General features: G+C 37.5%; 1 protein-coding gene across 1 annotated transcript in view; it reads left to right on the plus strand.

The window, feature by feature from the left end:
- The window catches only part of ADD1 (adducin 1), a 67722-nt gene extending 51849 nt beyond the window's left edge, over positions 1-15873 (plus strand). The window contains exons 12-16 of the mRNA XM_082482535.1: positions 35-124; positions 6807-6963; positions 7849-8223; positions 8997-9092; positions 13365-15873. Of these exons, the coding sequence (XP_082338661.1) occupies positions 35-124; positions 6807-6963; positions 7849-8223; positions 8997-9092; positions 13365-13717 (1071 nt within the window). The 3' untranslated portion in view covers positions 13718-15873. The remainder of the gene's footprint in view (positions 1-34; positions 125-6806; positions 6964-7848; positions 8224-8996; positions 9093-13364) is intronic.
- The last annotated feature ends 380 nt before the right edge of the window (positions 15874-16253 follow it).

The raw sequence follows: 16253 nt of genomic DNA on the forward strand, positions 1-16253 counted from the left end.
TCACGTGACCGTATTCTGCTGCTTTCCTTTACAGATCCGAGAGCAAAATTTACAAGATATTAAAACCGCAGGCCCTCAATCACAGGTTCTTTCTGGGGTAGTTGTGGACAGGAGCCTTGTACAGGTGAGAGTATAAAATGCCTAAAACTATTAGCTTAAAGTTAATCTACGATATCCTCTGCTTTCACCTAATATATCACTATGAAATTATTCTTTAATTGGCAGAGAGTAACTGTTTATAAGGTAAGTCTTAGAGGTAACACCATTGTCTTCGCGAGAGTGCTCAGGATCAGAAATTTAAGAGGCTTCAGTCATGTAGCCAAAGCATGTCTGTGGAGGATGCTTCTTGGTTGTTTCTTTTTTTGCTGAATGTAATGCATGAAATTCAGAAGGCTTATTTATATGGGTTAGATTCTTGTTCAAAAGTAGTTGGGCTTTTGTGACAACTTTTTGGTTTTGTTTTCCAAGTTTATATACCTCGAAGTATTAATACTGGGCACAGCAGGTTCACTATGGGGCAGTAGTGTTGTGTGTTAAATATGTTTTATCATGCTTCATAATATTTTATTTGAAGAGCACTTTGGGGGGAAAAAAAGCTATTATACTGCTTTTAAGTTTTATTGATGTATATATGGGTATACAAAAGACTTTGAATCTATGAATCATAGCTCAAAGTAAAGTAAGAATTAGAGCTATACAGTATACCGTATAGCTGAATGACTTTAAAGCTCTATATATCCGAGTGCTTTAACTGCCCCAGATAAGTATTTCTGGTATACTTTTAAAAGTTTGGCAAGTCTTATCATGACCATAACATTATTCATGTTGGGTGTCATATTGTGTGCATGTCAATCCATTGTCATTTGCCATTTTATCTACCAGTTACTGTTTCTTTGCATGTTTTTAGCAAGCGTCATAATGCTTTTGGTTGATGTTTCAGAGCCTGGGCTCGGTTTGCTCTGTTTACTGAATTTACTGTTGCAGGATGCTCCCCTCTCAGACTGTACGGAATCTATTGAAGGGCTCGATCTCACAGAGCAGGCCTTTAGTCCCGCTAAATCTCTGTCTGTTAGAAAGGTACTGCCCTGTCATACTGCTCTAAATACTGTTGTTCACCCTTCATTTTACCTCTTCCTTACCCTGCCCTTTCCCTCTGTTAGTTAATGATTTGGCTCGAAAAGAAAATAGATGGATCTTCAAATTATGTATATGCAACTATACAAGCAGTTACTTTACCCTGTTGAAGTATCTTTTAAGGATTTTGATCTTTGTCTATAGAAGCTGGTGAGGAAACACTTTCGATGTTAAGGTGCTGATTAGGTTCTGCCTATAGTGGGTTTCTTTGCGCATGCTATTAGTATTGAATTGCTCTAATTTGAGATCCATTTTGAGTTAGCTTAAACTTGGCCTGAGTACATCAGTGTAATTCCAAAGATATCCACACGTTCAGCTGACACTGTCAACTTTTGATCCTACATTGCTAGATGTCTTGTTTTCTTAAAACTTCCTCCAGTTATCTACAAGAGTTGCTGAATAATGCCCCACACTTTCAAAATTCTTTGGCTTTCAAACACGTAATCGTGCTTGTGCTTATGTGATATACTTTAAATACAGAATAAATTCAAAGGATGTGTGTATGGTTGGGGTGGGCAGTCCTTTGAGGCTGAGTAAACAGGAACAGTTTGCACATTGGAAACAATCTGTCCATAGCTGTATTTCTCTCCCACATTTTGAAGGAGTTGTAGAAGTGATCTAACATGGAAGCACAGTGTGTAAATAAGTATTGGTGTCTCTTCTGCCCTGATATTTTATCAAAAAGATTCTTAAATCTTGGGTTAGGTCATGCTTAACATCTCATTATCAGAATAGCTTTCCCATCAAAAAAGAGAATACTTTGAATTACATCATTGTTGCAAATCTCATGACTTTACAACGCTTTCTAATGTAATGAGCCAGTTCAGATTCTAGATAGTTGTATCATACTGAGAATTTGATAATGATGTCTTTCAGGTTACAATTTGTTTTATCCGTATTTTGAAAGGAAAAATAACGAAGTACTATTTCCAGAATTAAGATGAAAAATCAAAGCCAAATTCTTCAAGGCAGTGCCTGCCTTTTATTCCCTGCTTAATAATAACGTTCAAACTGAAAATTATTTTTATGATAGTTATCCATTGCTTATCACAACACAGGCAGTTTCTTTCATCAATGATATGCAAGATATCTTTCAAGTATTATTCATGAGTAACAGCATCATCTTTCTATAAAGCTAGTCAAATATTTTGTAGATGGCAAGGATTTTTGTAGATGGCAAGGAGCCAACAAAAGGTCTATCGGTTATACAACTCTGCCTAGTATAATATTAGGATTTAGATGTCCAAATGATGTATTTCCTTTTTGTGGTGTCATGAAAATGCTTTCCTCCTAAAATACTGTGTGAAATTAGATCACAATGTTAATTCCAGTAGGAGTGGCCATTTTCATAATCTTTGTTATCTTCATATGGATTGCGACCTCAATGCTTAATAATTTCCTGTTGGGGGGGGGGGAACAAACCCACAAACCAACAACAAAAAACCCAATAAAACCCCAACAAACCAAAACATAATAAACACTGATTAACCAAACAACGACAACAAAAACCTACCAGAGAAATTTTCTAGGAAAATTATGCTAAAAAAACAGTCATGTATTGTGGAACAAAGGAATAATAAGCAATATTATGATGCCCACATAAACCTCACATGAAACTTTTATTAAAACTTTGAGGACACCTGTACATCAAGGACTTATGGACTTTTAGGTACCAGATAATTACAAGTTCTCAGTTGACATATTCTTTGACTCTCAATTACAGTTAAAGTAAAAAGTGCCGTCTGATTGCAGTAACGCTTGAAATGTGTTGTTTTCAGTTAACATTGAGATTTCTGTCAAATACTAATGCACACTATTTTGGATGAAAAAAATCCTGTTTGTGTACAGTATGCATGTAATGCTTTGAGTCTTCCATGTCTATGGCTGCAGTAGTAAATACTCCATTTTGCCTCGTCACTTGCTTTGTCCATGTTCTGAGAAGTCCTGGCCATGTTGCAACACAAGCTCCGTGTGCATCATGTAATTTTATTTGTATTATAGACTTGGTCAACTAAGCTTCTGCCGTAGTCTTGGCTGAGTGAGAGGAAACATTGGTTATTCTTACCAATGACCATTCTGCAATCTGATTTAAAAAAAAAATAAATTCACGTGAATTTTCAAGAATTTTAAGTACTTGGGGAATCACCCGTTTCCTGTCTCTTCCTTTAGAACGGGGATTCTGTGGCTTTGTTCTTCAGGAAGAGCCTCTCAGTTCTGCCTCAGAGGTGGCACTGTGTTTGAATGATGACCTCTACATCAACAGTACTTTTACAATCTTTGTTTTTTTTGGATAAAGGCACTGCATTAATGCCAGACTGTGTTAAGAGCAGTGGTTAACTTTAGACAAAACAAGATGAAGTGTTTGCCTGTTAAATGATGGTCAGCTCATAGCAGTTTTGAATTTCTCTCCGAAAGCAAGCTTTTGGGTAGAAGTTGCAAAAAGACTTGATAATCTAAACTTTCCTTGTAGGATATGTGAGGTACAAGTTTAATATGAAGATATATTGTATATCATTAGCTATAAATTACTTTCCCTTTGGATCCTTGTGAGGGAGTATTTCCCTACAGAATTCTCAGGAGTGAATATGTATTCTGTCCATGAATGTAATCTGTCCATTATTTCTTACAGTGGAGAAAATGCTGTTGATATTCAGGTGCATTCACATGCAATCCCACTTCAGATGGTCATCAAACTAGTACTAGAATCATCATCAAAATAATACTAGTATCAGCAAAATCCAGATGAAATCACTAGAACATTAGGTTTTTGAATGTCATCCTGTGTTGAAACAGAGTGCGCGTCTTTTATGTGGGAATTTATTCCCTCTGTAGTACAGGCTCTCTAGTACTTGAAGCACCAATCTTCTTGTTCCATTTGTCTGAACGTTCATAGGAATCTCCAAATGGCACGGACAGATTAATAGCTCTGCAAAGTCTTGTGTATTTTAGTGTCACATTTAATATGTCTTGTACTGTCATTTCAGTCCTTCATACTCGTTTTCCTTCTGTCCCGTGTTACTCTCTTCATTTTCTATCTCCATTTGTTTTCCCCATAGAGTTAGTCCCTCTAATATACAAGTCCCTCTTATAAGTTAAATTTCATTAGTGGCCTTTGAACTGCTTCCACGTTATTGATACTGAGCAAAACTGGATGTGTTAATCTGGAAACAGCTTTTAGCAGATCAAAAGTTTGCCTTTCTGGTCTTTTGTGTAATTCTTCGCTTATACAGTCTAAAAACACAAGTGCTTTTTCTTTGTAATACATAATCTGCTTACTGTCGTTGCTGCTGATCTTTTTCAATATTATTTCTCTTGAGTCAAAGATGCTTAACTAGTACAAATACTGTTTGCATTGCTTGTGGGTATGTTTTTTGTGTTTGGTTTTGTTTTGTTGTTTTTTTAATTTAGTAAATGTCATAAGCTTGATGTGCTGCTTTTATTCCCAGTAGTTAAGAAAGGTATTCTCTTAAGGAAGAGAGTACATAATGCCAGTCACTAGTCATCTTGCTGCAAACTGCATGTCTTGCTGTTTGTTATTATTAAACCAGTAGGCATTCAGTAAAATTTCACTTCATGTGAATGTAGTTCTACCCAGTCATTTTGGGTTTAACTTGAGGACAAGATTCAGAGATTCTTAAACATTCCAGGGATGCCAGTGTGCACTGTACATCGTGTTCCTCTGTTGACTTCTGTAATCCTAGAAAACTCTAGAAACTTTGCCCAAGATCAGGGCTTTACGAGCCCCTGCTACTTATTTCTGAGTTTCAGTTAAAACTACATAATTAGTTTGAAGGGTGGGCAGAGAGAGAGAGGGAAATATAAAATTGCCATGGGCACCAATTTTCTGCCATCATTAAAAGCTGGGACCTGTAGTTTTGTCGGTGGTTTATATTTTCTACAAAACAATTAAGATTTTTACAAAGGTTGATGTTTTTATGACTTTTTTATGCATTATCCTATAAGAAAAGCTGTGACTGTCAAATTGGAAGTTTTCTAGTATTAAGACAGCTGCCACTGAATAGAAATAGTTTAGAAAAGACTTTTGACATTTTACTGACATATTCTGCATCTGAGACGAGAGTTCCTCTTACTTAGCTCCTCTTAGGGAGAAACAGAGGCAACCTATAATGTTTTAGAGATGTTTCTCTCCTGCAGTTCTTTCAGGATTTTACAGCGGAGACTTGTTATGCTGTTCTTCAGTACTTCTGGCGGGTGTTTTCTTCCTGAAGAGCAGCATAGATTCTAACAACCAGCTGGTCTTACTTCCCTGGATTGCTCTAGATCAGATTTCTGGAGATCTTCCATGAGGCTTTTGGAAATACCTAGCTGCTCTTGTCCACATTCCATCTGGACATTCCTGTCGGTCACCTTTTTGGTGCTGACAACTTGTCCAAAGCAGCTCTTGGCATTCCAAACAGTAGTACTCTGTGTAATTTCATCTTCAGTTTTTCTTGATGGACAAGCATGAGATCTTCACTGTATGGACATTGAATGGAATGTTTGTCTCTTTGTTCACATGCTGTTTATTTTTGAACTGTGCTTTCTAATGCTTTCTTTTAAATATTGACACAAATAACATTTGAATATGGAGATGTCTTGGGCCAATCAATAACCCATACTTATTTGGTAATGGAATGCAAATACCTTTTTTCAACAATGAAGACAATTCAGGTATCACAATGACACGAGGCACAGACCAGCCTACACATCAGTCGTTTCCAAACTAGTGTCAGGAGAGTTCTGTGTATCCAATGAAAGAACCAAATGCTTAAACAATTCACTTGAAAGATACAGCAGCTATCCAGGCTGTCTTCTGGATGCGAGACAATAAAAAGCCAATGGCTTTAGTCTTTACTATATGATTAGAGAAGAAAAACTAAAGCTTAGCATTAGAGAATCTCTGATGCAGCTGCTTTTTGTCCATTGGAACTTACCATACTTAGAATTGCTAATGTATTATTTTTATTTGTGTAACTTTTTGTTTGGCTTGTATGACAGATGTTATAGATGTAAATATGCTAACTTGTATAAGATTACAGTTAACCTTAATTATTTAAAAATTGCTTGTAATAAACCGTTAATCTGGTGTATACAGAACATGTACAAGATGGCTTTTTACTATAACATCTGTTAAGTGTTACATAGTAGCTACTAGAAATGGCTTTTCCCTTATTAAAAAATAAACAACCAACAAACAAAGAAAACCCCCCTGAAACAACAACAACAACAAAAATGCTATGAGCTGAGTCCTGTGAACTTCTGCAGGTGTTCTGTGCTGAGACTGCTGTGCAGTTGGGCCTGGTATCCTGTTTCTTTTGTGGGGAGAAAAAGAAACTTGATACTTCTGTGACTTCAGATATGATTCACCTAGACTGTTTGGCTGCTGTTTGATTTACTGCTTAATGGTGGATATTCCCTGGTGGAAACACTGATGTGTCTGTAAGAGTAATTAATGAGAGCTGTTTTCTCCTTTATATTAACCTGCTGTCAATCAAATTAAGAATATATATATATTCTGTAATAGATTTTTTTTTTAATTGAAAAGGAAATAAATGTAACATTTTTCAGATTATGCTTTTGTTTTGCTTTCGGTTGCTTTGTAGCCTCTGTACTTCTCAGGGTTCTGCAAGTTACTGCTCAATTGCAGATGTATCTTCATTTTCTTTTGTCAGGGAGAACTGGTGACTGCGTCAAAGGCAATAATTGAGAAAGAATATCAACCAAAAGTCATAGTGAGCACAACAGGACCAAATCCCTTCAATAAACTCACTGATCGAGAACTGGAAGAATATCGCAAAGAAGTAGAAAGAAAGCAGAAGGCACCAGAAGGTTGGTTTCTCTATCTGTGTGTTTTCTGCAATAACAGAAATTCCTATAATAACAGCAAGCTTATTACTATTTGGAAGGTAGGTTACTTGCAAAGGCCATGGATAAATTACTCAACTTTTGTGTTTCGTTTTTTCCAGTGTGAATTAAGCATTTAAAAAGCATAATGGAGATAGAATGTGTTAATGGAGTATTCTGTAAAATGTGTAGATCTTATTTTAAAAATTATGCTAGTAGACAAACTGAGGTGTTTAGTATGGCCAGTTACTGCTGCTATTATAAAGTTGAAAACTTGAAACGTCAGTTAAAAAAAAAAAAAGTATAGCAAAGTAGTGCAGATTGTTCCGCTTTGTTTCTAGTCTAGGGTGAGAGAATGGTGTTGCTTTTGAGCAGCAAAACTGCAGTTTTCTAACTGCAGTTAGAAAAAACATTTCTAACAGTCTTGTGGATTTGAGAAATCCATTGAATGGGGAAGGTACAGAACAACATTTGATTGCTATTTGGAAATGGTACATCCTGGGGACTTCCCCCAAAATAGACTTTCTAAATAATCATAGAATTATGAGAGAATTGTGCTGTAAAAAGAGATCATTACTGCATCTGAAGTTGTTATCCTGCTTTACTGCTGTATAGTTTTAAGGGATGATATTTACCACATTCATCTATTGTTAAATGTTTAATTTGAATGATGTGGGAACCAGAAGTGCCATTTCTTTTGGAGTGTGTGCTCCCTTCTTCTGCTTTTTGATAAGACAATGTCAGAGCCATTGTAGATTGTATGCATTCAGTTAATCAGGTATTGGACTGTGTGGGGTGGGATACTCTGCTGTTATGCCTGTGTAACTACATACGTTTATTCTCTCAGTAACCTTGCTACATCCTTCTTAGATAAGATATCAAAATATGGAGAGACGGTGTTACTGAGACAGACACCAGCTGGGGAACAGAGTATATTGCTTAGAAATCAGACCATCAGTGAGCAAAATACTTCAGATAAAAAATCTCTGGATTTGAAAGGCAGATCAAAAACTTTTCAAGGATCAGATACGAAGACTTTACAGGATCGTGACATATCATCACTGTCTAAATCTTTAGATAACACTCAGTTTGCTGCTGCATCGGTTTCTTGTCAGACCATGCAGCAAGTCATCACACCTCTTAACCGAGAAGAGCCAGCTGGGCAGAAGTCCTCCCATAAGGAATTTCATACTGCAGTGATCAAAGCACTGAAGTCCAATCCTGACCTTTTGGCTGAGGCCACAGGTATTACTAATATGGTACAGTTGGGCTTGCAATCGAAGGAACAACCTCTTTACCTACACCGTTTGGAGATTCTGTCAGTTGCCTCTCGTCTGTGAGACTGATTTAACTTTTAATTGTCTAGGTGAACTGGACGGAACAACGTTTTAATACTGTTCCCAATAAGCGGTGTACTCTATTAATGTTTCCTTTGGATTTAAGGCTGTTTAAACCTGGAAGCAACGGGGACCCTCCTTTCTAATAGCAAATACGCAAACCACTGTGAAATCTGTTTTGAATCATTTAATTACTGCGTGTTTCTCTGATTATCTGTGCAGTCATCTTTTCTTTCGGGATGCGATTTTGTTTACTCAAAGTTTCAGCAGTACAAAGCAAGCAAAAGAGTGTTATCTTGTATTGATATAATTTCTTCCCCCCTCTGACCCCCCATTTGTTTACATCTTCCTTGGGGTTTTTCCTTACAAGTTTTCTTTAGAACAGCGTGATAAAACAATTAATAAATAATTGCATTATCCATGCCCTCTCATGGGGAAAAAAAAAACAACTACAAAACACACCACCACAGAGCACAACTGTGAGTTGAACAGTTTTGTTAATATCAAACTTTGACTTAATTTTCTTTTGCTTGTTTTGGTATTATTTAATATCCTGGCAGAATTTCGATTCAGAAAAATGTATTCGTGTCTTGTGTGCGTGGAACAAAAGGAGACTGTTGTTTTCTCACATGCTGACAGGTGTTGTCTGCCTTTTTAATTTCTCTTTGTCTACATCTGCAGAACCTTCAGAAGATGGCAGAGAACAGAAAGAGAGAAGTCCGCCTGATCACATTTCAGCTCGCACTCCTCCCAGTACACCGATTAAAATAGAGGAAGGTATGTTCTTCTGATTTGGGGGCCAGGGGAAACCAGTAACTGCATCATTAGTGACTGATGCATGAAAATATATGAACTAGTATCTAATAACAAAGGTAAATTATTTCTTGTATTTTATCTTAATGCTACCTGAAATATACCACACTGAACTATGAGTGTAATAGGAGTTATGTTTACAATAATAAAGAAGTGTGCATTAATATAAAGACAAATTTTCATCTCTTCAGAATTGCCTTGTCATCTCTTGGTGTTTCTCAGCTGATTTACCCTTTTGTGCATTTTCTGCAAGAAATAATTGCTCTTATGAAATGAAATAGTGTCTTATGGTGAACCAGACACAAATTTAGATGCTTTGGTAAATCTCCTTCAGTGACTGCACATTTCTTAAACATTATTGTACTTGGATTACACCTCAGTAAATATTTTTCCAGCTCAATTGGAATCGAAGTATCATTATTTGCTCACCTTATGTAGTAGTTTTAACTAAAATGAGAGCAGGGCTGGCAAAGTCTACGATTTCCTCAAAAAAAGATAAAATAACAATCTTGAACAGGTGTAATCTAATTTTTGTCTTGTTTCTTTTACACTGTACATTGGATATATCACTTGTCTGTTAGTCTTCCATCCACTACTTCATCTCATTCCGTTTTCTATAAGAATGGTGGCAACCATTCTTCTAACTTAACCCAATGGCTGTGATGAATGCATAGATTCTCTACTTGTGCTTTTTTCTTCTTGTGGCTGCGTTACAAACAGGAGATGGATATGCTAAAGAGTACCTGTTACCATAGTAAGTATCATTCCATACTCTGACCTGCTTATGTGCTTTGCTTCACTCTTGCATCTTTGTTTACTAAGGTTTTTTGTTGGGTTTGCTTTTTTTTTTTTTTAAAGCAGGCTTTTTCAGTTGAGACGCTGATTTCTTTAGTTCTTGATTTCATGAAATTCTAGGTAGTTACAGATCTTATGTTAAAATGCACTCCCCCTTTGAAAGAGACCGTGAAAGTGGCATCATGTGTTTCCATATCTGTGTGTCCGATTCCTCAGTTTTAAAAGGAATAGTCTGAAGTTGTCTTTCAGATATAGCCGAAACAGGTCTGGGAGTTTCTGCCCCAACAGCTTGCTGCTGCCTACACAACTTGGACCTGGTAATGAAATGGAAGACAGTTCCTAATCTATTCCAGTGCAAAAGTGTTACCACTGACATTGATTTAAACTTACCCAGCACACTTCTGCACAGAAGTAGATATGGAACTACTCCGATGTTATATATATTAGCTGTAGGGAAATTCAAATTCCAACCAAGGAATAACAGCAAGTACTTGGTGGCAGGAACTTCTACAGCTATTTCGGCTATATCTGCAGGGCTACATCAGATTATGCTTTAAAGTAATAAGGTTGTCTGGCCCCCTCCATTTGTATGTCCTGTTATAGCCAAAAGTCAGTGTGTTTGTCACAGACACAAAAGTCAAACTGTGTCATAGACAACTGTGATGTTACTAATAAAGTTCTAAAACCTGAAAATTCTTTTAAACTGAGAATTGTGTTCCGCAAACTCTTATAGTTGTATAAGTTTTCCAGGACAAACATACAAAGCTTATTTTAGAGAGTAACTGGAAATTCATGCCTTGACAACTTTGTTGGCACAAGTTCTGTGGAATGACAGTGTTCTCTGTATATAGCTGTTTCTTAACTTTGTTTTTCTCATATTGTTTCTATTTAAGTGTAGCTGAAGTCAGAAAGTGTTTTGTGTTAACTCAGTTATAGGCTAGTTTGTATGTTTGTCCATGTTTCTGTTGAAAAAAAAACAAACTCCTTCACTTTCAGAAATAATGTGAATTGTAAACACACTGGTATTGTTACTTTTCAAACTCTTATGCCACAGTATATATAAAGGGAGAGCATGGATGTGGACATGATTATTCTAAAAAACTTAAGAAATTTTGAGGTACTGCTGAGTTCTTAAACTGTAAATAGGTTTTGCAGCAAGATACGTTTTTAAACCTTCCTAGTTATGTTACTGAAATCCATCAGGTAGAATAGCAAGGCGTTTACATAGCATATGCTTTCTTTACCATATGTGGAGTTTCTAAATCTCCCTAATTCTGGTAAAATACTGCCCTTAGCAAACTAGATAAACAGATGTTTGTCTGATTCTAGCATAATGTTAATCCGTTTAGTAAAGATGATGGTAATTTGGCAAACTGGGAAGCATAGCAGTCCTGGATTTATGAGTTATAAAACTGTTTATATTTATCCAATGCTTAGGCCAACTTGCAAATGCTGTTTGAATGCTTGTAGCTTCCTATTCTCTAATTTCAAGAATTTCTAATCCCTTTTTAAAAACTTTGTTTAAAAGCTTCTTTTAAACTTCTTTTTAAAAGATAAAACTGACTGACAATCTAATATGGCGCCTGTTCTAAAAATTGGGCCAGCTAATGAGTAGAATAGACTATTTCAGTTTGAAGGGACCTACAGCGACCATCTAGTCCCAACCGCCTGACCACTTCAGGGCTGACTGAGTTAAAGCCTGTTGTTAAGGGCATTGTCCAAATACCTCTTAAACACTGACAGGCTTGGGGCATCCACCACCTCTCCAGGAAGCCTGTTCCAGGGTTTGGCCACCCTCTCAGTAAAGAAATGCTTCCTAATGTCCAGTCTGAACCTCCCCTGGCGCAGCTTTGAACCATTCCCACATGTCCTATCACTGGATCCCAGGGAGATCAGCAATGCTGATAACTTCAGTTAGGTCCCGCAAAGTAAAATAAAATCCAAGCAGAGTGTAGTGGTAGTGAAGAATTGTAGGTGATGGTGCTTCTTACAAATTTGTGTGTCGTATACGGCCTAAACTCGAGCTCCAAGAGGCGGCTTGTAATGTACATAATCGCTTTCTCTTTTTTACTTGGTTTTAAATCCTGCCTGCATTATAACTTTTAAACTGCTAACTTGTGCATTCTGAGTGTTTGGCACTGAATACTAGTGTGTTTTGTTTATTTAACCTATTAGAAGTTCGTGATGCTCTAGGAAAAACATGTTGGGTTTTCTAGCAGGTACTCGCAGAACAGAGCCCTCTAAAATATACTAGAGAATTATTTTTTTCTGGCTGAAATAAAAAGAATGCTCGTTATCATTTCCATAGGAAAAATGGGAAAGTAGCAAGTATTTGCTGTAAATTCATGTGAAAGCCTTCAGTCTTTTCAAATTAAAGTGAACAAGACTTTTAAAAAGGGGAAAAAATAGTTGCCTTTCTTTTGTACCTTACAATGAGCGTGGCCTGGATTTTGTTCTAAATTCCTCCTTACGTAACATCAATGGGGATATATTTGACACAGCTAACAAGATACTTCTTGGCTACAGTGCAGTGATGAACATTGCAGGGAACTTTAAAAAGTGCTTGTTGTTATATATACATAAAGAGGAGCTTTAAACAGCACATCTGTAAAGCATGGCAGTCAATGAGGAAAGTGTTAGAACTGAGGGAGTAGTGGTAAAGTTCGCCTTTGGACGTAAAAGTTACCACTAGATTTTTGATGTTCCTTTATACAGGGGTGAGTTTTGCTGTTAGACATTACATACATCTAAAAAAAAAAAAAAAGCTGTATCACATAACCTGCTGAGCTCATTTAATTTGATAAACTACATGGGGTTTACTTATAGGAATCCATAATATATACTCGTATCTTGCAAAAGAAGTGAAGCCTTTGTGATAGGAAATCATATTGTGAAGCAACATCTCCTAGATCTCGTGGAAGAATATTCTGAAAATCCAAGCGTTGTGATTAAAAATTGGCAAGCCAACAGTTTAGAAGTCAATGGGTTTGCATGTATCGCATCACTGCAAACCAGCAATTAGTTTTATCCCACCAAAAGAAAAAGGAATCAAGATAAGGAATTTCATGATGCTCTCTTCAATGCCAATGAAAACTGCGGGTTGAATTCCTGCTTACTGTACTTAAGTCTCATGTTGCTTGCAAATGTTATAAATAAATTATGAGAGAAGCCTAAACAGTTATTTTCTTGCTTGTTTACACCCACATGATGGAGTTCAGCTTTATCTGTCTTGTGGTAAGAAGCTTAAAAACAAGCAAAACTTTTGAATATCTTATTTCTGTGTCTGTGCCCAAAGCTAAAGGAGAACAGACCTATTACAAAGGCTTTTACGCAAAGTAAATACGTTAGTTTTTTATAGAGAGCGCTCACCATCAACATGCTTGGCTTCCTCTGTTGTAGGGACACTTAAGTAAACTGTATCATTGTCTGTCCGTCCACTAGAGACACAACAGGATCAGACTTACAAAGATGACAGTGACGCTGCAACTTTCAAGCAAACCCTCCCAGATCTCACCCCTGATGAGCCTTCAGAAGCACTCGGCTTCCCTCCCTTAGGAAAGGAGGAAGGGAGATGTGATGAAGATGTGCCCAAAAGCCAAACGGAATTGCCTGCAGTGGAAAATAAGGAACCCCAGTCTCAGCCCGCTGAAGAGCCAATAACACCAACAGCTGAGGAGGGGACAGCAGCCGATGCAGGTAGTGATGAATCTCCAGGGAAGTCCCCATCGAAAAAGAAAAAGAAGTTTCGCACTCCTTCCTTCCTGAAGAAGAGCAAAAAGAAGAGTGACTCCTAAAGGCCAAACGCACTGCAGAAACACTGTCATATTTTAAATTCATTAACCACTAGAATGTACCAGATCGTACTGAGTGTTTTGTCTTATTACGTAAATGAATGCAGCAAGTAATCCAACCAGCCCCTCAAGTTACGGCTTGATCGTTTAAGGTTATAACCAGAAACTAATGTCCAAAGAGGTGCTAAGCCTGTGTTTTCAGCAGCTACCACAGATCTGATCCCCTAATTTGTAATCAAATGTAAATGACTTCCATGTGGAAGGCATTGAATCGCTATTTTTAATTTAAAGCCCGCACTGCTTTACAAAAGAGTAAAAAAAAAAATAAAAACGCAATTAAAACTAAAGCACCCATTGCTTACCACAAGAAGTGTTCTTTTCCAAATATTCTGTTCCAAGTCACGAGGAAATTTCCTCTTCAATAGTGACTTGTAGAAAGGACGCTTTTGCAGTGGTGACTTCAAGGGGGATGTACTGGTGAACTGATGTGTAAACTTCTGCAAGCTTGTGATTACCAACCATGTTTTAGTCAGGCTTTGCGGCTATCCCTTCCTTTCTCTCTTTCTCCCCTCTGACTATTGTAACAAAATGAAAGTATTTTTCACTTTGTTTTATTTTATAACTGGCACTTGGAATCATCTTTGATGTCTGGGACTGAAATAACTGTGGTGTGTTCCGCTCATGTTATGCGTTCAAAGAGCCCAATCTTATTTTTCTAGTGAATACAGTTTAAGGGAAATCTGTCTTTCAATCTTGCCTCCCTATGAATCAGTCATATAGCAATTTGGCTGTTAGAAAAGGTTAAAAAGTAACTGTATTAGAAGTATTTCACAAGTTTTTCAGCTGGTGGGGAGAAGCATGGGCAGTTGTATTTTGGGCCTTAGCACAGGGTTTTTTCACCCTCTTAAAAATCCCTTGGGTGCACATGCATAGAAACCCTATTTGCAGCCTTTTGTGTTTGTTCCTTCCCATGATAAAAATGTAAATGCATTACACTGAATATTTAACCTTTTTTATATTAATTATTTTCACTTATAAAAACTGGCATTTCTTTAATTTTTTTTCTGCTGTTGTTGTTGCCAGCAGTAAAGTACAGAAATCCCAAGTAACCTTAAAGGTGTATTTTCACAGTTTGCTATAAATGTTTGTTTGATATGTAGCATGGTAAAGAAAATCACTTTCACCACCGAATTCACTATTTTCCACTTATTGCCATGCTTCTGTCTATCACTAATCGTAAAAGTAGTTTAAGATCAGATAGGTAAAGCTTGCAGACATTCTCCAGAAACCGTGCGTAATTACTCCAGCCGAGAGCGGGGACAGCAGGTAACCACTTCTGGTTTCTGGCATCCGCATTTCTGGCGTAAACGGCAGAAACACTGACACCCCGCTGCGGGAGAAGGAAACCCGCTGACTCACAGTAAGTGTCTGTAATAAAACAGGATATGGATGTAACCTTTTAGGACAATATTAGACATTGCAATGGGTAACATAGCAAAAAACTAATGCCTTACATTCATGCAGCAGAAAGCGTCAAAGGAGAGGTGGGTGGAGCGGCTGGAGGCAGCTCTGGATGAAGGAGGCGGAGGTGATGCTGGGAGGTGCCGGTACCTGGGGCTGGTCTCAGGCAGCCGAGGGGAAACAGCTGAAAGGAGAAGCAGAGCTATGAGGCTTCACAGGAGGGAAAGGGGTTTTGAGGTGGTAACTAATGGGGTGGAAAGCATAAGGTCACCTGCTGCAGAAGGGGCAGGAGGGCAGGAGCAGCACTCTGCAGGAGAGACCCCGAGGCAGGGATGTTCAGGCAGGACTGCATGGCACCAACGGCTTTCAGCTTCTACTTTAACCTTGTATGTCCTCTGTACACTAGGAAGCATACAATACTTATTTTGCTAAATTGTGTTTTATTGCAGGGTCGTAATTAAATGACTAATTGCTATATGTTTCAGTTCTTTAATGGAGTCCCTCCATTTATCTTGACCACATATGCAATGACTCTTAATTTCTAATTTTGTAGTTTGTTCTTTTAATTCTTTGTATTACAATATGAAATGTAGTCATGTATGGTATGGTTACACACTTTGGGGCAAAATAAAGTCCTGTATTTTTCTTTCTTTCTTGTATCATTAAGTTCTACTCACAAATAAAAATCTTTAAAAAAGAAAAAAAAGTCTTTTCCTGCTCTGCTTTCAAAACTTGTAGTTTTATTCCACATCTGTAGCCTGTTGAATTTAATTATCTCTACTTTCTTTTAATGATTAATGTGCTGATTAATGATTGGCTACATCTATTCTCAGAAAATACTCAAATTGGCTACTGTGGGAATTCCTTCCCAGAGTATCCCAGCAGGGCAGCAGGCAGAGCCCAGCAGAGGGAGGGGTCCTTCCCTCACCCATCTTCCCCTCCTTGGGCAGCATTTGGAATTCTTTTTGGGTTTGGTTTTTTTTGTTGGTTTTTTTTTTTTTTTTTGGTGGAGTTCTGGGCCAAACAGCCAGGTTTGGTTCAGAGGGGTGTCACTTCTTCACTGTAAGTAACTGACTAG

The sequence above is a fragment of the Vanellus vanellus genome, assembly GCF_965231255.1.
Source record: "Vanellus vanellus genome assembly, chromosome: 4".
Taxonomy (NCBI): Eukaryota; Metazoa; Chordata; class Aves; order Charadriiformes; family Charadriidae; genus Vanellus; species Vanellus vanellus.